The sequence below is a fragment of the Hyperolius riggenbachi genome, chromosome 8 (assembly GCF_040937935.1).
Source record: "Hyperolius riggenbachi isolate aHypRig1 chromosome 8, aHypRig1.pri, whole genome shotgun sequence".
Lineage (NCBI taxonomy): Eukaryota > Metazoa > Chordata > Amphibia > Anura > Hyperoliidae > Hyperolius > Hyperolius riggenbachi.
The window spans coordinates 170,491,955-170,514,500 of NC_090653.1; the positions used below are offsets into that span (position 1 = coordinate 170,491,955).

Consider the following 22,546-nt stretch of genomic DNA (forward strand, 5'->3'; position numbering starts at 1 on the left):
CTCATTTCTGTACCTATGCTGGTAAAATGCTCATATATGCAAAAGAACAGCAAATAATAAAGGCACAACAATGGCAAACCCTTTTGTCTGATATGATAATGGAACTTTATATACTTCCATCTTTCTCATTTGAATATAAAATACGCTTAAAAGTCCTAAGACTCACAAAATCTCTGTGAATGAACCAATGGAAACCGCATGAGCAATAAAAGCAGGGTCATATTTATGTACCCTTCCACACCTGGACCACTTATATCAAACCAGTAGGGTATAAGAGTAAGAGGTGATGGCTAAGGGTATGGAGCTGCAGTGAAAATTACAACTTTCCAAGTTAGAAAGTACAGTCATCAGTTCAACCCATGCACCCTTACTTAAAGTGAACCTTAAAGCGGAATTTCAACTTTGCTCTAAAACATTATTTACAGCATATTATATGCAACCAGCAATTTTTTTTTTTACTAGACCAGCATTGGAAGGGTTAAACACAAAGGTTTAAAGTTCCCTGGAGAGATATGCAGAAGTTCAGATAGATACATTTAACTAAATAGAATGTAACAAGTGATAAATGTTACACAATCTTTGGCTGTCCTCCAGCTCCTTCTCAGTCAGAGAGAGTGAGTCACATGCCACACCTAGATACATTTATGTAAACAAAATGTATCTATGTCAGCTTTGGATGCGTCTGCAGTTCTGTCCAGGAACTTTAAAGCTCTGTGTAACCCTTCCAATGCTGGTCTAGTAAAAAAAAAGGTGGTTGCATATAATATACTGTAAATAATGTTTTAGAGCAAAGTTGAAGTGCATGGTTATATTCCGCTTTAAGTCACAAACAAAAATGAGTTTTACTCACCTGGGGCTTCCCTCAGCCCCCTGCAGCTGATCGGTGCCCTCGCCGTGTCTCTCCGATCCTCCCGTCCCCGCTGGCGACCACTTCCGGTTTCGCCGGCAGGACCCGACAGGCTGGGAACGCGAGTGATTCTGCAGGGGGCAGAGGGAACCCCCAGGTGAGTAAAACTCATTTTTTGTGTGTGACTTAAGTGCCTCTTTAAACATATTTTATATTTAAGTATTAAAATGAATATTGTCATTTACCTTGCTTGAATCTGTACCTATACTTTTCTCTTATTCATGTGTCTCATGGTCAGGAATAAACAGGGAAAAATCATAAGATTTCACTGCATTTACATGAGCTGCAAACAACTTGGTTTCAGTTGCAATTCTGCATCATACACCTACAAGCTGCTGATCTACAATCTACTAATGTGAAAATGTGTCAGCAGTCACAAGTACACAGCAAGGTTGACATATCGTAAAAAGAATGAGAAAACGATGATTCAATAAACCTAAAAGTATAAAGAATGCACAGCAAACAAAGTCACAGGTAAAAAAAAATGTAAAAAAGGTAACTAAATGTACTAAATAGTATTTTTCCATCTCTCACATTTATGAGTGCTTAATGTACCCACAGACCGAAAACATCTAACAACTACAGCTTCTGATTCCAAGTGAAACTACTGATGTGATGAGCATGCATCACCTAAGCAGCTGAAGCTGGATCGGGTCTGATATGTGAGCCTCTAAGAGAGATTTTGTAACTTACAAAATTATGGAGCAAAGCCTCATCAAAAACCATCAAAAATATATCAGGTCATAATGAAGATTATGACTCTGCCAAGCTGCACTTGCAATATCAGCTATGTACGAGAGTCAATGGATGGAAGCTATTCTTTTAGCTCTAGTCATTTCGTCCCATAAAACTGCCCTGGCCATGCAGACACATGCAATGACCATGCAGACATGTAATGCAAGTTTGCGTGCTCTATGAGATGTTGATGGGGGACAATACTACCCAAATATATTAAATAACAAATAATCTAAAACATAAAATAAATTCCCTACAAAATAACTAAAATTGGTCAGATTGTGTGCATAAATATATTCTATGTTGAGCTGATGACCACGAGGTCCTTATTCTGAAATATAATTGTTGCCAGTCTTTAATATACAGTATATATACATAAATATATACCTTGGGTGTTGTTACCTTAACGTATGCGTTTGTTTTAGCTGTCAGATATACCAGTAATAAGGGATATAAAAGATTGGATAAAACATACTCCATCCTGTAGTCCGAGTCATGGACATCTTATTTTCCCCTAAACCTGACTATATGAAGTGAACTAATGTTTTTGGGGAAAAAAATACACTTTTAGCTAATTAGTCATACTGGGGCTGACAGAAAGGACTGATGAAAAGCCTCACTAACAGTTAGTGCTAGTGAGAAAGCAAGATAAGATACTAAAAAGATACTATAAAACAGATTAAAAAAAGGTTTGCAAAATACTTGTCATATAATGGATCTAAATATTATGATGTATTCTGTGGCAATATACATGTTCTCAATGATGAACAGTAAGTGTTGGTAATGCTAGCATAATTGGATAAGCATATATTTAATACATATAATCTGCAGAAAAAATAAAACACAGCTTTTATGTCAATAGTATATTTTCTAGTCAAGCTGTATCAGCACATGCACTCATGTATAAATGATCTGCTATAATAGTAGAGCTGATTTTATCCATAAGGCAGCTATGGGAGGTCATTCCAATACTTCCCATTTCTTATCCCCTTCCCCAACAGACTCAGCACAAAAAAAATCTGCATTACAAGTACAGCTTTGGTTCTCAGCCAGAGGCTCTTTTAAGCAAGAAATAGTTTCAATGCAAACTGTGAGTACTCAATCTCCCTTTTGGCTTGTGATGCCACCTGACATCTCCTGGCTGGTAAACAAGAGCACATGATCAGCATTGAATCGGTTTAAAGTAACAGGCAAGAATAAAGGAGTCCTTGCCATTTTGCCCAGAGTTTCCAGTCAGGAGAATATATGATTTAACAACAGAGTTCTTAAAAAAAAAAAAAAAAAAAAAAACACACCTACTTTCTGATGTTTTAATAGTATCCCCTGCACTGCCGATTATTTTGTGTATATAATGTTGTATAAACCGCCATAGAAGAAAAATGAAGGTATTTATATAGACCAAAAGACATTTGTGTTTATCATATTTCCCCAGAAATTCCCATTTTCAAGTTCATGTACATCAGAAGCAATACAAGCTCTGCAGTCGACTAATAAAACCATGGCGATATCCAGGTGTGTCCTGCTGTAGTTGTGGGTCAATGATATGGCACACATATAGCATGTTGTTTGCATGACAACTGTCCTACATGCAAACACATCCTTGTAGTGCTCATGCCTTTCTGACATGACACAGTGAAGGCTGGAGGTGGAGTCCATTTTGCATATCTATACACGGTGACCCTTAAGGCACACTGCAGGGGTAAGGGAAATAGCCGACAGAGGCCTTTCATAAATTGTGGAAGTAGAGGGGCTTGACTTTGCCAGACAGGATCTTGGGGACTTGGACAGAAATTATTTCAGACATCATTTCGGGAAAATCCACGCTCACCATCTGTGCCTTTACAAATAGGTCAAATGTAAACTGGTGCAGTTCCCGGGCAATCTAAAAAAAAAGAAAAAAGAAGGGAAATAATTATTAAGTATAACAGATGCATTTTAACCTCCTTGGCGGTTAATTTTTTTTTTCCTAATTAAAAAAATCCTTTTTTAAAATTTTTTTTTTTAGTTTCATGTAAAGCTACCAGAGTGGTAGCTACATGAAACACCACTAGAGGGCGCATGTGGGCCTCTAGTCCGATCGTCGCCGGTATCTATAGCAAACAGGGGAACGCGTATATAACGCGTTCCCCTGTTTGGCTTCTCCTGTCGCCATGGCGACGATCGGGATGACGTCATGGACGTCAGCCGACGTCCTGACGTCAGGCACACCCGATCCAGCCCATAGCGCTGCCCGGAACTCATTGATCCGGGCAGCGCAGGGCTCTGGCGGGGGGCCCTCTTCAGCCGCTGCGTGCGGCCGATCGCCGCAGAGCGGCGGCGATCAAGCTGTGCGCGCGGCTAGCAAAGTGCTGGCTGCGCGCACAGCAATTTACAGCACACAAATCGCCCCACCAGGGGCTGAGATCTCCCCCTGCGGGGCATAGCCAGAGCTCAGCTCGGGCTTACCGCCAGGGAGGTTAAACTGGACTACTAAATAAGTATTCTGCTATATGTTCATATTCTAAGCACAAAATGACAAATGTCTTAAAGGGAAGGTTCAGGGAAACCTGTAAAAAAATAAAAATCCCTATCCACTTACCTGGGGCTTCCTCCAGCCCGTGGCAGGCAGGAGGTGCCCTCGCCGCCGCTCCAGAGGCTTCCGGTCGTCTTCGGTGGCCGACCCGACCTGGCCAGGCCGGCTGCCAGGTTGGGCTCTTCTGCGCTCCAAGGACGGGCTCTTCTGCGTCCCACGCGGGCGCGCTGACGACCGGAAGCCTCTGGAGCGGCGGCGAGGGCACCTCCTGCCTGCCACGGGCTGGAGGAAGCCCCAGGTAAGTGGATAGGGATTTTTATTTTTTTACAGGTTTCCCTGAACCTTTCCTTTAATGCCAATAGCAGCAGTCTATTTTGTCTAATGAGATGCTATTTAAACATACCTTATAGAACCTCCAGGTTATGTAAGCATGTTGTGTAAAGAAACAACTAGGAATATGAGAAGGCGAGAATTTATAACCCTTTCCTTATGGTGAGATCCCTCTTCCAAATGTTACCAGAGGTGTCAACTGTGTGAGTTACTATTTGGTATGTAAGAGAAATACCCTGTGTCACTCTCCCTTGCTCAAGCAATAAATCATGTATTTATAATTTGGAACAACTTTTATACTGCTGAATGTATTCCATAACATGCCTAACTATATTTAAAACACAGTAGCTAGCCAATGGATCAGAAAGGGGTTAATTTACAAAACTTTTCTCTTGAATTATGTAATCTTACATTTTGTTTCAACTCTAAAGGTACACACACTAAATTTAAGTTGGCGCATTCAAACAAGTGACGTCGCTCAAACGACCTGTCAAAAACAATATTATTCACCACTATTCCAAAGATTCTAAAGATTATGCTGTACGACCTGCACAATATCTGTCCAATAGTAGTCAGAACTGATCTGCCAACTGGAATACCTGATATTGGTCACTGGGCGTTGTCGTTTAACGTCATTTGGCGAAACATGTATTCCAATTGTTGTGTGATAAAGCAATATCTCGTGTTAATTAAATGTTTCAAACAAATTTTAGTCAACAAGGCTTAAAGAGACACTGAAGCGAAAAAAAAATTATGATATTATGATTTGTATGTGTAGCACAGCTAAGAAATAAAACATTAAGAACAGATACATAAGTGTAATTGTTTCCAGTACAGGAAGAGTTAAGAAACTCCAGTTGTTATCTCTATACAAAAAAGCCATTAATCTCTACGACTTTCAAAGTCGTGGAGAGGGCTGTTTTATGACTTTTATAATCTCAACTGTAAGTGAACAGTTTTCTTTTTATCTGCCAGAGGAGAGGTCATTAGTTCACAGACTGCTCTGAAAGAATACTTTTGAATGCTGAGTGTTGTGTAATCTGCACATATTAGAGAATGATGCAATGTTAGAAAACACACTATATACCTGAAAATAAAAATATGAGAATATTTTCTTTGCTGCTAATCTTCTAGTAATTATTCATAGTACACAACCAATTCATTATATCATATTTTTTTTTCAGTGTCTCTTTAAGAAGAGCTACCATGAGAAAAATAGATAAGGAGAAGTAATTCATGAGATAAACAGATATGGGGAGCTAATTCATACGATTTATAGATAAGAAGATATTTATTTTAAATTAGGTCTGATAAGCAGATATAAATGAATAGTTAAAGTGTACCCGACGTGGTATGATGAGATACTGTAAATATGTGTATGTATAATGCCAAATATTAATAACTAGGCTGTGTTACTTTTTTTCTTTTACTGCCTGAACAAGTTAACTTGTAAATGTTTAAACATGAAATAAAACCATGGGGAAACATGGTTACCTAATTCTGACATCTGGGGGACAAAATGGGGTTGATGCACTAAAGGATGTTATTCTTAAAGGAAACCCGAGGTTATTTTTTTACTGCTCAAGATGACTAATGCTACTGTTATTATAATGTATACTTGCTTATCTATTTATACACTGTATCGACAAAGTTATTTCCTTTTCTTGCATCAGTTGTTCCTTGAAGCACCTGGGTGTACTTGTTTGTATGTGTATTCTTGTAAATTTAATAAAATTGAATTGTTAAAAAAAAAGGAAACCCGAGGTAAGAGGGATGTGGAGGCTTCCTTATGTATTTTATTTTAAATAATACCAGTTGCCTGACAGTCCCCCTGATCCTGTGTCTCTAACACGTTTAGCCTTAGACCCTGAACAAGCATATGCTGATCTGGTACTCTGACTCCGCAGACTCAGGTTTTACTGGATTAGCCATATGCTTGTTCCAGGGTTTGACTCAGACAGGGTTTTCTTTAATGTGCGTATGTTAAGATTACAGGAATGTATGCAATTTACCTATTGACATATGCAAATTGTGTAATGCGTTATGTACATGCACCACTTACGCTGGTTGAGAAACATGCAACTTAAGTGGTGCATGTATATAGCGCATTACATAAATTGTATAAATACCAGTAATCTTAATGTGCGCTATCTGCACAAGTTAAGATTAATGTTCTTTAGTAAATCATCCTCATAGTTTCTAATACCAATACCTGGAGGGCACAAAGCGTCATAATTCTGGAATCTGAGGAGAAAATATTACCTAATTTTGGATCACCAAGGTAAATTGGAACATGATCAGCATTCTACTTGAGGGCTCATGGGGGAACTATTTCACATCTGTCATTCTCACTTAATTCTGGGTCTGCGTGCTCCGGCACAAAGACTCAGTGTAATCACATAAAAGTTGGATGAGAAGAAAGCCAACTCTACATGAACTCAAATGTCTTGCAAACGAAACACCTACATGTAGTGAGCAGGAAGAGCAGCAAACCAATCAGCCTGTGGGTGCCTAGGCAATGAAACCGACTAAGACAGTCATTTTACACTTGCACTTACTTACATCTCAGTCAAAACTACACCATTGTCATATCTAGAGGAATACCGCTACCTAATTCTAATATCTGAAGGCACATGGCTTCCTAATTCTGATCTGGTTGTGAATAAATGTTTGTTAGGGGTTTCCATGGGGGGAGGGAGAATATTTTTTCATGCCCACCCTGATAGTTATTAAACCTAAAAACTGCCCTGATCCTAGGGATGCAAAGTGAACGGAGTCCCACTCATACAATGCTCTACCTGGACCCTCTAGCATTTTCAGCATCGCAAAACAAACTAGCCAGTAGAGATGGTCAATGAAATGCTAAACAATTTTTTATTTATTAAGATCTAAAATTACTTTAGACCATCGGTATCAATGCAATCGAAAATTCTACAATTATAAAGAAGCTTTGACAAAACAAAGACCTTATGAGAAACCACATATAGAACACATACTGGCCTACAATGAGCAATTAAGCATTAGCACATTATTGAGTCCTAGAAGGCAAAGGGCATTACAGGTGTCCCAAATTTGAAGAAGAAAGTAACTGACTAGCTGAGAAATAGGCTGGTAGAGTGGGTTTTCCTACTCGTGTAGTAACAGGAGGAACATTCTGGGTTTGGTGGAAGTCAAAGTGGTGTTCAGGATGACGGTGCTGCTCTCTGTTACCACTAGTTAGTGGTCTGTTCGATCTGTATAGATGGGTAAGTGGGATGGGACAAAAAGACAAAGGAGAGCGAAATGCCAGTGGCCCCATGAAGCAGCGCTGCTAAATCGGTGGCCATGTCTCAGCCGTTTATGCTAATCGGTGGGTGACCATGTCTCAGTTGTTTCTGCAAATCAGTGAGTGGCCATGTCTCAGCCGTTTCTGCTAATCAGTGGGTGACCATGTCTCAGCCGTTTCTGCTAATCGGTGGGTGACCATGTCTCAGCCGTTTCTGCTAATCGGTGGGTGGCCATGTCTCAGCCATTTCTGCTAATCAGTGGGTGGCCATGTCTCAGCCGTTTCTGTGAATCAGTGGGTGGTCATGTCTCAGCCGTTTCTGCAACAATGACAGGAGAGCCTGGAAAGGAGCCTTACAGCTTGAGTCCCCGACTCTAAGAGGGACTAACATGCTGCCATTGGCTAAACCCAAATGGGCTAGTATGCAACGGATAAAGGTGAGATAATTCCCCAACAAGCTTGCCAGGTTTCAACACTACACACTTGAGCGCACTCTCTTCTGTCTTTTTGTCCCATCCCCCTTACCCGTCTATACAGATAGCTGAGAAATAAAATAGACAAATCCTGACATGTTTCATGGCCAAATGCAAAGTACCTCAGAGAACCTATGAGCAGATAAGTAGGCCTGTCCTGTAATCCAAAAAAGCAAGGCAGTAAATGGCATTATTACATCACCTTTTACTTCAGGGGTGCCTGCTACAATTGACTGCAACTGGCTATTAGCAGCGCCAACATATTACGCAGCGCTGGACCTAATAGTCTTTTGGGGACTTCTTAGTGTGATTCTTGTGTTTTTATTTACATTCTCTCTGTTTTTGTTACATGTACTCTACTTTTTTATTTTTTTAAACTGGTGATTGTCACAATTTTCCCCTTTCTCTATCAAATCATAAATAATCTTTATGTTGATTCAGTACTAACACAAAATTAATCAACTATTCACATGTACGTGTTTCACTTTAACACTTCTTTCTTAGATCACATTTTAATCTAGGTTTTAAAGCTACATTTATCACACTTTTACTAACATGAAAAATGTCACTTCTGGCTCACATACTTTATGTTTTTACATCCACTTATGTGGTAATACTGTAAGAAGAGGAGCCACAGTATCTCAAGTGACTTGGTAAGGTTAGGAGGAGGTAATTTACCCTCTTATCCAGTAGTTGGAACAAACCAGGGAAAGTTTTGAAGATTTTATGTATGATGTGTAGAGATGTCGCGAACCTCCGATTTTCGGTTCGCAAACCCCGTTCGCGAACCTTTGCGGAAGGTTCGGTTCGCGGAAAAGTTGGCGAACCGCAATAGAGTTCAATGGGGATGCAAACTTTGAAAAATAGAAAAATTTATGCTGGCCACAAAAGTGATGGAAAACATGTTTCAAGGGGTCTAATACCTGGAGGGGGGCATGGCGGAGTGGGATACATGCCCAAAGTCCCGGGGAAAAATCTGGATGTGACGCAAAGCAGCGTTTTAAGGGCAGAAATCACATTGAATGCTAAATTGCAGGCCTAAAGTGCTTTCAAACATCTTGCATGTGTATACATCAATCAGGGAGTGTAATTAGAGTGCTGCTTCACACTGACGCACCAAACTAACTGTGTAACGCACCGCACACAGCTGTTTGCGTAGTGACGGCCGTGCTGGACTGGTGCGCACCGTGGCGAGAGTGTAGGCCTTGGCGGTTTTCATATGGTCGCCGGGCTGTTGTAGCTCAATAATAGAACAACAGTGACTGTCCAGCTGATCAAATTTGGTCTGTCCACAATGAAGCAACGACCTTATTATCTTCTTGTATGTAGGTAGGCATAGGTAGGTGTCCCAGGAGTTAACTAGGCATAGGTAGGAGTCCCAGTATAGGTAGGTAGGCATAGGTAGGAGTCCCAGTATAGGTAGGTAGGCATAGGTAGGTGTCCCAGTAGTTAGTTATGCATAGGTAGGAGTCCCAGTATAGGTAGGTAGGCATAGGTAGGTGTCCCAGTAGTTAACTAGGCATAGGTAGGAGTCCCAAGTAGGGGTAGAAAGGCATAGGTAGGAGTCCCAGTATAGGTAGGTAGGCATAGGTAGGTCCTCTAGTATAGATAGGTAGGTAGGTGTCCCCGTATAGGTAAGTAGGTGCCCCAGTAGTTAGGTAGGCATAGGTAGGTGTCCCAGTATAGATAGTTAGGCAGGGCCTGGCTGGCACAGTAATAACAATTACCAAGGTCCAGCTGCAACAGATAGGGCTGTATAATTCAGTGAGCAACACACACAAAAAAAAAACACATCTGGAAAACATTATCTCTCAAAAGAGCTGTAGAGGGGTGCTATTTTAGCAATAACAATCAGCCAGGAGCAAGCCAAGACCAAGAGCCTAACTAATCAGCAGTTGTCTCTAGTCTGTCTCTAGCAGGCACATGAGTGTAATGGCCGGCAAACCTGCCTTATATAAGGGGGGGGTGGGGCTCAAGGGCGTAGTGTAGCCTGAATGGCTACAATGTGCCTGCTGACTGTGATGCAGAGGGTCAAAGTTGACCCTCATAGTGCATTATGGGGCGAATCGAACTTCCACAAAAGTCTGCTTGATCCAGGCGAACGCGAACCCCCAAAGTTCGCCTGGAACCGTTCGCCGGCGAACCATTCGCTACATCTCTAATGATGTGTTGTGCCAGACAACACTAGGTTACTCAAGTAAAAGTCTAAAATAAGTGAATGTAATGTTGGTGTTTTTAAAAAGCAGCATGGATCCACAGAGACTCAAGAAGTCTCAGCATCAAAAATGAGAATCAACATTCAAAATAAGTTTCAATGAATAGATAATTTCGGTGTCATAAGTGGTGATAAAGTTATAAGTGAATGAATGGAAGAAGCGTGATGTGTGAAAATTGCTTTGGTGAAGTGGTTAATAAGGCAAATGCCAGAAAGTAAATGAATTAAAAGTGCAAAGACAGATGGTGCTGCTTTTTAAAAACCTCATCATCCATTTATTGTAGATGTTTATCTGACGAAGCTGGTATGTGTAATTTGAAACCAACTGTGAATTTGTTTTTTTCTTGTCTGTTACATGCACTGGATAGGAGGTAAATGACCCCCTCCTTATCTGGAAATCTGTGCTTTGGTCTGATGAGTCCAAATTTGAGATTTTTGGTTCCAACCACCGTGTCTTTGTGCGACGCAGAAAAGGTGAACCGATGGTCTCTACATGCCTGGTTCCCACTGTGAAGCATGGAGGAGGAGGAGGTGTGATGGTGCTTTGCTGGTGACACTGTTGGGGATTTATTCAAAATTAAAGGCATACTGAACCAGCATGGCTACCACAGCATCTTGCAGTGGCACGCTATTCCATCCAGTTTGTGTTTAGTTGGACCATCATTTATTTTTCAACAGGACAATGACCCCAAACACACCTCCAGGCTGTGTAAGGGCTATTTGACCAGCAAGGAGAGTGATGGGGTGCTGTGCCAGATGACATGGCCTCCACAGTCACCAGACTTGAACCCAATCGAGATGGTTTGGGGTGAGCTGGACCGCAGAATGAAGGCAAAAGGGCCAACAAGTGCTAAGCATCTCTGGGAACTCCTTCAAGACTGCTGGAAGACCATTTCAGGTGACTACCTCTTAAAGCTCATCAAGAGAATGCCAAGAGTGTGCCAAGCAGTAATCAAAGAAAAAAGGTGGCTACTTTGAAGAACCTACAATGTGACATATTTTCAGTTGTTTCACACTTTTTGGTTATGTACTATACTTCCACATGTGTTAACCCCCTTGGCGGCACGCAGTTTCTGAGGCTGCGTCCGCCAGGAGGTTTCTTGCCCCCCAAAAATTTTCTAAATGCTTTAGCTAGCATTTCGCTAGCTAAGCATATGCTAAACGTTGCTCCGGTCCCCCCCATGCCCACCGATCGCCTCCGGCTATACATACCTCGCCACGATCCCGCGGAAAGCACAGTTTCCCGATCGGCTTCCGGCGTTGCTATGGCGACAATCAGAGATGACGTCATGACATCATCGACGTCAGCCGCAATCCCGATCGCCATCATCGTGAAGCCTGGAGCCGATTGGGCGGCTGCGCCAGTGTGGGAACGCTGGGGGGTACGCATAGCGGAAGCTATTGCGGGCGATCGCCGGTGACCGGAGCAACTTTGTGTATATGCTTAGCTAGCGAACCGCTAGCTAAAGGGTATGGCACCATTTTTTTTTAAAGTCCTGGGGCCATGTGCTCCTCCGCGGTGGCTACCCCGTGTGTAGCATGAGGTTACCGCTAAGGAGGTTAATTCATAGTTTGGATGCCTTCAGTGTGATGAAAATAAAGAAAACTCTTTGAATGAGAGGTGTGTCCAAACTTTTGGTCTGTACTGTATGTATATATATTAGATTCCACGTGGTGCAATTAAGAGAGTGACTGACCTTCACCACCCCCAGAACAGTGTGAGTATATCCAGATTTACTACTTTTATCTAAAGAACTGAAGCAACAGCAACTGGACTCATGTTCAGCTCCTGGGTTGTTCTTTTTGTCTACCTCCACTTATGTTCGCCAGCTTTAAACATAACTAGGTAATATTTCATTTCTCGTTTCTAACGCTGTCTCTGTTTTCACAATTTTCTTTTCTTCACATAGCTTCTTTTTTCTATATTTCTTAATTTAAAACGTTTTATCTACCTCTTTAACTCTTTTCCTCTTTAATGCAGGGTCTATTCTATTTTTTTTTCTTTAGAAAAATAGAATGTTTTCAGTTAGCCTCTCTATATTGGAAAGTTTAATGGCAAACCAGATTATTTTGTTTCATGCACATAAAACGCAGGCATTCTACAGTGCTTTTGACAGGAACAGGAAGGTGATATTCTGGTGCAGATTGAAATGAAAAGATTTTTTAAAATTATATTAAGTTGCAAAAAGACCGGTGCAGCACTAATCTATGTTCATTTCATTTCACTGCAATTTAGTTTTTCTGAAATGTTCAAGTGGACCTAAATTAAAAATACAAGATTTCAGAAATAAAATCTATTTTCTAAATTATAATTATAAAAAGCAGCCTTTTTTCAGCTGCATGATGACAAATATAAAATATTTTACATTTATTGGAGGAACCCTTCTTTTCCTTTCAAATTGCCGGGATTTTTCCGGCAAACTGGTGGAGGAGATAAAAAACAAAAACAAAACACAGGCTGCTACTGATGATGTCACAGGGGAGGTGATCTCAGCTTGTGTGAGATTTCACATAGACGATGCCCCTGTGAGGGAGGGTAACTGATGACAAACACACCCATGATCTACAACCTCCTACTAAGCTCAGAAGTAATTGCTGCCCACCTGCATAATCCTAGTTATGAAAAGAGAAGGGTGAACAGTATACACTGAAATGCTCTACGCTTAAAGGGGTGTTTATTTATCTTTGTATGTGTCAGAGTGGTGCAACTAAATTTTGAATTAAAAAAATGTTTGGTTTGGGTCCGCTTTAAGGAGGTTCTGGTCTTTAGAAAAACAGAGAGGCTGAGTTTAGACATGACTCTTGCTTACACAGAGCAAGACCATATGTAGTGTGTACATGTTCACCAGACCAGTGGCAGGTGCAGGCCTGACATTTTGTAAATCATTTGCACTTACATGATGCATGACTTTCCTTATGACACTAACCCACTGTCATGCCAAAAAAAAGGCATGAAACTGCATTGAAGGTCATGTTTGCAGCATGCCCGGAGATTGATAGCTCTGTTGAGAACTGAAAATAAATTCCAATATGACAACACAAGAGCAATATCTAAGATGGCCAGTGTGTTCCTACATTGCTGCATGCTATGCACTGCTTACAGTTGAAGTAATGGCAATAGTTATTTATTTGTTTATGCTGCTAGGGTGCATCATATTTTTAACAAACTTGTTGTATTGATGCATCTGAAAAAGGTAAATGTGATTTTGTGGAGAAAAGTGCTTTGATGTGTAAAGCTTTGTCTCACCGGCTGTACCGAATCCAAGAGTTTGGTAAGTTGGAAAAATCGTCGTGAGCTGGAAGCTGGGTTGCTTCTCTTGCAGGAAATTACACGGTCTAGTTCTTTAATGTAGTTCATCCGCAGCTCATCAAAGTACTTCTGATCTTTCAGACCTTCCACAGGAACTGTAAACAAATGGTGCATATTTTACATTAAAAAGTAATTAAAATAGCATAGCAATTCTGTTTGTCTTGTACGTTTCCCCAACCTGATCCAAGTCTCACAGCTAGTATATCTACAGATTTGGGACAAGAACAAGAGCAACTGTGTATAACCTGCAAGAAGTGAACTGTTACTATCACCTACAGTGTTCATGTTCGAGTGCCACCCGAGTTGGGCACCAGGTGGTGGGACTATTAAAAATATAAGTTACGCACTTAGCTTTTCTGGGCATCGATCAAGCTAGCCTACTTGGGGTATGAATGTGATGGTATGTATGTTGTATGTTTATTGGTTAGATGGGGAATTACAAAGGTGCGGGGTGGGTGGTATAAATGGATATGGGTTAATTATACATAACATTGTTATGAGAACCTAAATTTGTAAGCGGTGTTGCTTTATAATTATTTATATTTCCTTTTTATGGGCACCTTACTATGGTAATATACAACAAATAGAGGAATTCTCAAACTATGATGCAAACAATGCCTGAAATGAGGAGCTTGGGTTCAAGCATTCCTTAAAACCAGTCAGGCTATAACCCCGGAAGGGTGCTGAGTTTGCAAAAAAATAATAATATATAAGTAATTTACATTACCTATTTTTTACTATGCACTTATATGGCACAGATTCTAACTTGAACCCTCACTTGTGGTGCCTAAAGAAAGCCACCACACCTAAAGTCTATCACTAACACTCTTCTAAGTGCCTAATGCCTGGTACACATCATGCAATTTCCCATCAGATAGATGTGTCGATAGATAATTTCTGATAGATCCGATCAGATTTCTGATAGTTTTTCTGATCACTTGTATGTAAATCGATCAGAAAAACGATCGAAATCAGATCGGACCTGTCAGAAATTATCTATTTGACCCATGGGAGATTGCAATGTGTGTACCAGGCTTAACACTAACACCCCCCGGCACTGAAACGGCCGCTATTTTTTTTTTTTAACAGGTAAATTTTTATTGAAAATTTTAATTTTGTTGACAACATTGAAAAACAAGCAGTTACATATTAACATAACCTTATGTGGGACCAAGGATCCCATCACATCTTCAGCAACTTACATTAGGTCGTTGCTTCAGGGTAGCAAGACCACAAGAGAGAGAAGCAGATCACCCGCGGAGAGAGTCGCGGGGAAGAAAAGAAGGAAGAAGAGAAGGTGTATCCTATTATCTATTCATAAATATCTATCATGACTCAGATTGTATTTATAACAGTATCAGAATAAAGCATTACATTATGTTTATATTCTTCTTCATTGTGACCCTCATTAAACCGCTTATTTTGCATATTTCTGTATTGTGGAGCGTTTCTTTTTCAGAAATGGAGTTTCTTATCATGATAAAATCAGCAGTGGTAGAGGACGTCGAGGACATGCACCCCCCAGCCCACCAGCTTCACCCCTCCAATTCTGGTCTCAGATCCAGCCACCAATCGAGCCAGGCTCCTCGAACCCTCCCTATTATGGGGGATTCATAGCAATTATTATTTGCTGTGTTTAGTTTAGGATCTGCACCGTATCTTAACCCTTGGTATTCTGTTACTACTTTCTTCCAGTATACCTATCTAGATTTCAGTTAGCACATTCTTACAGTATTTGTCACACCATCTAGACCAAATATTGTCAAATTTATTAGGACAGTTCCTACTTTTGTATGTCATCTTACATAATGGGAGCATTTTATTAACCATATTGATCCATTCAGTCTTGGTGGGTATAACCGATTGACTCCAGTGGGTCAGAATTACTTTCTTAGCAACATGACATAAGGAGTAAATCATTGCTATTTTATACTTATTATAGCTACCTTTGGTGAAAATGCCCAGCATTACCATTCTTGGTTCCAGTATAAACGGGAGGTCCAACACGCTGCTAATGGTTTTCTCTATTTGGTCCCAGTATCTGGCCAGTGCCGGGCATGACCAAAACATGTGTATAAAACTTCCTTCTGTGGAGTGGCATCTAGTACACAGTATGGAGTGTGAGGTGTTTATTTTATGTAGTCTTACCGGTGTGTAATATATTCTGTGTAGGAATTTCAGTTGGATTAGCCTATCCCTGGACGAGATCAACACCGAGGCACCCCTAGTCATCACCTCTCCCCATTCCTCATCCTCTATTTCCCCCAGGTCCTGTTCCCATTGTCTATGGGGTTTGTCTGTATTCTGACCCATCTGAATAATAAGTTCTGCATAAATAGCCGAGAGTGGTTTATCAAGGTGTTCTGTGATAAGTAGCAATTCCACTGGATCAGATTCGAGTAAGATTCTGCTTCCACCAAACTGGGCCCTGGCTGCAAGTGATAGTTGATAATATCGAAAACGCATGTAGTTAGGGAGATGATTTATTAATTTAAGTTCAGAGAAGGAAAGCAGAGTTCCACCAGGGGCAATGTCCTTTAGTGTTTTGATACCATAGTAAGCCCAAATTGCTGGGTCCGGAATAGTGGAGAATTGAGAAAGAATTGGATTGCCCCATAGTGGAGTATAGGGGGACCACCTACCAGGAGTTGCTAGTTTGCGATGAAGGTATTGCCATGCTTTAATAGGAGTTTTCATGACAGTAGTAATTTTTGGGGAAGAGGTTGGTCCTCTAAAAGGTAGGTTTAGAAGGGCTTCGTAAGAGCCCATGATGGCTGCTTCTACCACCACCGCCGGGTTAAGTTCATTGCGTGAGAACCACCACCGCACACTGACCAACGCGGACGCCAAGTAGTAATAAAAGAGGTTAGGCATAGCCAGCCCTCCCTCATCAGTTGGTAGTTCTAGGATTTTAAGTGACATGCGTGGGAGTTTGTTGGACCATATAAATGGTGAAATAATTTTATTTATCTCTATAAAGTGTTTTCTGGGGATCCATACTGGGGAGTTGCGGAAAACATATGTAAATTTGGGTAGTAGCATCATTTTTATTGCGTTGACTCTCCCAATAAGGGTCAGGGGTAGCTCCTGCCATATTATACATTTATCTTTGACTTTTTTAATTATGGGAAGAAAGTTATTACCCAAGAATTTGCCAAGGTCTTTTTGAATTATAATACCCAGGTAAGTGAATTTATTGGACCAATGCAGGGTCAGGCCAGAGTTAGCGTAAAAGGAGAGTTCATGATCTAATGGAAAGAGGATTGATTTTGTTTTGTTTGTTTGAAGGCCTGACCATTTTCCAAAGAAGTCGATAATAGCCAAGGCAGCATTTAGAGACGGGCCTGAGTCCTCTAAATATAGAAGAATGTCATCTGCATAAAGGGAGATTTTTTCTTCCAACCTATCCAACTTGAGCCCACGAACATCACCAGAAGACCTGATCATGATCGCCAGTGGCTCAATAGCCAAGGCAAACAGACTCGGTGAAAGGGGGTACCCCTGGACAAGCTAAAGGCTTGTGTAATCTTGTTGTTAATGCGTAATTTTGCTATAGGGTTCTTATAAAGAAGCCGGGTCATCTTAATAAAGTTGGCGCCAATGCCAAATCTGGCCATCACTTCCCAGAGGTACCCCCATTCCACCGAGTCAAACGCCTTTTCATTATCCAGGGAGGCGATCACCCTATCCCCCCCATTATCATGGTTGGCAACAAGGTTTGTATGAAGTCTTCTGAGATTGATGTCTGTGCCCTTCCCTGGCATAAACCCGGATTGGTCTGGGCATATAATGTCAAGGATGCATTTATTAAGTCTATTGGCCAAAGCCTTAGCTAGTATACGGCCGCTATTTTTAGTCACTCATGTACAAAATAGATGATTGGCTCCTCAATTAGTTCCCTATGTAGTATCTAATTTGTCATTTCTGTAGCTCATCGTTACTAGTGTTGCATCAGGCACCAAATTCACCCTCTGGGTACCTGACTACAGATACTTTGTATTGGCACCAGAGGCCAGAGGTAGACAACCTTGAAGAGGTGGAGATCTACTATAGAAAATTAGAAGAGGTGAAAGACACTAAGGCAAGAAGACATATACCCTACAATAAAAGATTTCTGATACTGAATACAAGACAGGGCTGTTTTTGGTCCTTTTGTCACCTCAGAAAACCTGTGGTGTCCCTCCCCCCATGCGCATACACACCCTAATGCACCTTGATAAATATACGCGCACACACACATACACCAAATGCAGATACCCAGTGGTGTACCTACCTTAGGGCTGCAGGAGCTCACAGCACCGGGTGTGGCCATGGCTAGGGGTGCCACTGTGGTGCTCAGCCACTGTGTTCTGCCACCTGGGACCTTTTTTCATAGATCAGGCAACATTCGTTAAAATAGCAGCAGGTAGTGCATGGGACTGTACTACTTCCTGCACTAGGTGTAGTACCCCTCCCCCTTCCTGTCCTTGGGAAATGTGTTTCCTTGCTCTCTACACACAGCCTGCACAGAGTGACTGAGCAGAGCAGCAGGGTGAGTAGAGAAAATGATTGTTGAGCTGCACCTGGGACATTAGCAAGGAGAGGTGGCAGGATGTGTTTAGTGCTTCAGAAGTTGACTATGATTAGTAGCCATGTGCACTGGCTGCTGTAATACCAGAGTGCCCTGGACTATGTATTTATTTATCCTGATCAGAGTAATTAATCAATAATGCAGGGCCGTCAGCTGTTGCAGAAGCCAGTGATACAGGTGCTGACAACCAACTTCTGTAGTGAGCAGAGAAGCAAGCTCTAGGCAATTTAGATTAGCCTAATGGCAGGTAATCTTATTTCTTTTCCCAGTAACCCCTCCCACCATGTTGTCTTATGCTAGGCATACACGGTGAGATAATGTGCCGGAATAGAGCCAGCGGGCCGATGCCGGCGCGCCACCGCTCGTGCGGACTATCGCGCCATGTATGCCCAGCATAACTCCATGACCCGTTCCTCTTTTCAAATCTTATGCTGGGCATACACGGCACGATAGTTCTTATCAATCGAGCCGTTGATGGCTCGATTGATAATATCCGACGTGTCCGGTCACCGCGGATGATTGATACCACGCTCGATCCCCGTGGGCGGACAATGCAGAAAACGAAGCGCTGATAAGGAAGCACCCGCGGGGACGAGCGGGAATCGATCCGCACGGATAAGCGGTGACGCGCCGGCATCGAGCCACTGGCTCGATACCGGCGCATTACCTCACCGTGTATGCCCAGCATTAGTGGCTTCTTTGAACAACGTGTCCCTGCCAAACAGCACTGGTGATGTCTGCAGTCCCAGTGAGAGGTCTTCCTGACATTTCTCTTCTCCCACCAGGTTCTCTGTCTTATGCCTCAACCTCTTTATTACCCCCCCCCCCCCCATTCCCATGCATCCCCCTCTTATGTACAGGTCCTTCTCAAAAAATTAGCATGTTGTGATAAAGTTCATTATTTTCTGTAATGTACTGATAAACATTAGACTTTCATATAGTATTTTAGATTCATTACACACAACTGAAGTAGTTCAAGCCTTTTATTGTTTTAATATTGATGATTTTGGCATACAGCTCATAAAAACCCAAAATTCCTATCTCAAAAAATTAGCATATCATGAAAAGGTTCTCTAAACAAGCTATTAACCTAATCATCTGAATCAACTAATTAACTCTAAACACCTGCAAAAGATTCCTGAGGCTTTTAAAAACTCCCAGCCTGGTTCATTACTCAAAACCGCAATCATGGGTAAGACTGCCAACCTGACTGCTGTCCAGAAGGCCATCATTGACACCCTCAAGCAAGAGGGTGAGACACAGAAATACATTTCTGAAAGAATAGGCTGTTCCCAGAGTGCTGTATCAAGGCACCTCAGTGGGAAGTCTGTGGGAAGGAAAAAGTGTGGCAGAAAACGCTGCACAACGAGAAGAGGTGACCAGACCCTGAGGAAGAATGTGGAGAAGGACCGATTCCAGACCTTGGGGGACCTGCGGAAGCAGTGGACTGAGTCTGGAGTAGAAACATCCAGAGCCACTGTGTACAGGCGTGTGCAGGAAATGGGCTACAGGTGCCGCATTCCCCAGGTCAAGCCACTTTTGAACCAGAAACAGCGGCAGAAGTGCCTGACCTGGCTACAGGAAAGGAGCACTGGACTGTTGCTCAGTGGTCCAAAGTACTTTATTCGGATGAAAGCAACTTTTGCATGTCATTCGGAAATCAAGGTGCCAGAGTCTGGAGGAAGACTGGGGAGAGGGAAATGCCAAAATGCCTGAAGTCCAGTGTCAAGTACCCACAGTCAGTGATGGTCTGGGGTGCCATGTCAGCTGCTGGTGTTGGTCCACTGTGTTTTATCAAGGGCAGGGTCAATGCAGCTAGCTATCAGGAGATTTTGGAGCACTTCATGCTTCCATCTGCTGAAAAGCTTTATGGAGATGAAGATTTCATTTTTCAGCATGACCTGGCACCTGCTCACAGTGCCAAAACCACTGGTAAATGGTTTACTGACCATGGTATTACTGTGCTCAGTTGGCCTGCCAACTCTCCTGACCTGAACCCCATAGAGAATCTGTGGGATATTGTGAAGAGAAAGTTGAGAGACGTAAGACCCAACACTCTGGATGAACTTAAGGCCGCTATCGAAGCATCCTGGGCCTCCATAACACCTGAGCAGTGCCACAGGCTGATTGCCTCCATGCCACGCCGCATTGAAGCAGTCATTTCTGCAAAAGGATTCCCGACCATGTATTAAGTGCATAACTGAACATAATTATTTGAAGGGTGACTTTTTTTGTTTTAAAAACACTTTTCTTTTATTGGTTGAATGAAATATGCTAATTTTCTGAGATAGGAATTTTGGGTTTTCATGAGCTGTATGCCAAAATCATCAATATTAAAACAATAAAAGGCTTGAACTACTTCAGTTGTGTGTAATGAATCTAAAATATATGAAAGTCTAATGTTTATCAGTACATTACAGAAAATAATGAACTTTATCACAATATGCTAATTTTTTGAGAAGGACCTGTATATCCCATTTTCTGGCTGTCCTCAGAGGAGCTCACAATCTAAACGTACCATAGTCATAATCTAATATCCTACCATATTATTATTGTGTATTTATATAGCACTGACATCTTCTGCAGTACTGGATAGACTACAGAGTTTCATAACAGTTAGCTCCAGCCACATCCCGATGACTCCTTTTCCCCAAAAATCCCCCCAAATTTGCTGCGACACGCTTGGCACCCCCACCCGTCAACTTTCCCATTGAAAAAAATTGGTTGTTCTTTTTTTTGGGGGGGGGGAGGGGAGGGAGGGGATTGTCTGTACATAATCATCACCAGGTGTCAGATTCCCTAGGTATGCCACTGCAGATAACATGTCCCCTATAATTTAAATACAGATATCAACTGTAGATAACATGTCCCCCACAGATCAAATACAGATATCATGTATCTCACACATCAAATACAGAACTCATACCCCACACACATCAAATACAGATATCATGCCCCCCACACATCAAATACAGATAGCATGTCCCCCACACATCAAATACAGATAGCATGTCCCCCACACATAAAATACAACTATCAAGCATCCCAGATCAAATTCACATATCATGTCCCCCATATATCAAATGCAGATAATGTCCCCCCCTGATTAAATGCAGATAACATGTTTCCCACGGATGAAATGCAGATAACATGTTCCTCACAGATCAAATCCACATATCATGCGACACATAGATCCAATGCAGATATCATATCCCCACAGATCAATTGCAGATAATAGCCCATATGCACTTTTTCTCCAAAACTTTCTCCTAGGTGATAATTTTTCATCTTCTCTTTTAAAATAATGTTTCAGCAATTGAAAAAGTACAAAAAGTACAAAAGTACAAAAAGTAGTAGAAAAAGTACTATCAAAACTATTTTGTGTATGTTCTTGTTTGCTGGGGGTTTAAAGGGCATTTGATTAACAAGGTTTGAAAATATCAATTTGTAGAAAACGAAGGAGAAAAAAGTGAATTGCATATGGACAAATGTGTCCCCCACAAGTCAAATCCAAATGTCATGCCCACCATAGATCAAATGCAGATAACATATTCTCCACAGATCAAATCCAGATATCCTGCTCCCACATAGATAAAATACAGATATTATGCCTCCTCTCCTATAGATCAAATACAGATAACACGGGGCACTGGGTGCCATATGGGTTCTGTTTGTAGGCTATGTGGGTGCTAGGTGTAAGCTATGAGGGGTACTGGGTCTGGTTGTGGGCATTGTGGGTGTGGGTGCTAGGCATAGGCTATGGAGGGTACTGGGTCTGAGTGCTGGTTGTGGGCTATGTGGGTGCCAGGTGCAGGTTATGCGGGATACTAGGTGTGGGCTATGGGGTTACTGGATGCCATGTGGGTAGTGGGTGAAGTCTGTGGAGGGTACTGGGTTCATTGGGTGCGGAGTGTAGGCTAGGTAGATGTTGTGTGTTATGTGGGTGAAGCTGTGGTAGGTACAGAGTTCTATGTGGATACTGGGTGCAATGTAGGCGCTGGATGTGGGCTATGGGGGATACTGGGTGCCATGTGTGCTGGCTATGAGGGTTACTGGGTGACATCTAGGTGCTGGGTTTGGGCTTTGGGCTGGGTGTAATGTGGGTGCTGGTAGTGGGCTATGTGGGTGCAAGGTGCAAGCTATAAGGGGTACTAGGTGTGGGTTATGTGGGTGCAAGCTGCAGGCTATGGGGGATACTGGATGTGTGCTATGTGGCTCCCATGTGGGTG

General features: G+C 41.9%; 1 protein-coding gene across 1 annotated transcript in view; it reads right to left on the reverse strand.

The window, feature by feature from the left end:
- Positions 1-468: 468 nt before the first annotated feature.
- Positions 469-22,546, reverse strand: part of AR (androgen receptor) — a 640,061-nt gene continuing 617,983 nt past the window's right edge. The window contains exons 7-8 of the mRNA XM_068247667.1: positions 13,685-13,842; positions 469-3,524 (exon numbers count right to left, since the gene is read on the reverse strand). Coding sequence (XP_068103768.1) covers positions 3,369-3,524; positions 13,685-13,842 — 314 coding nt within the window. The 3' untranslated portion in view covers positions 469-3,368. The remainder of the gene's footprint in view (positions 3,525-13,684; positions 13,843-22,546) is intronic.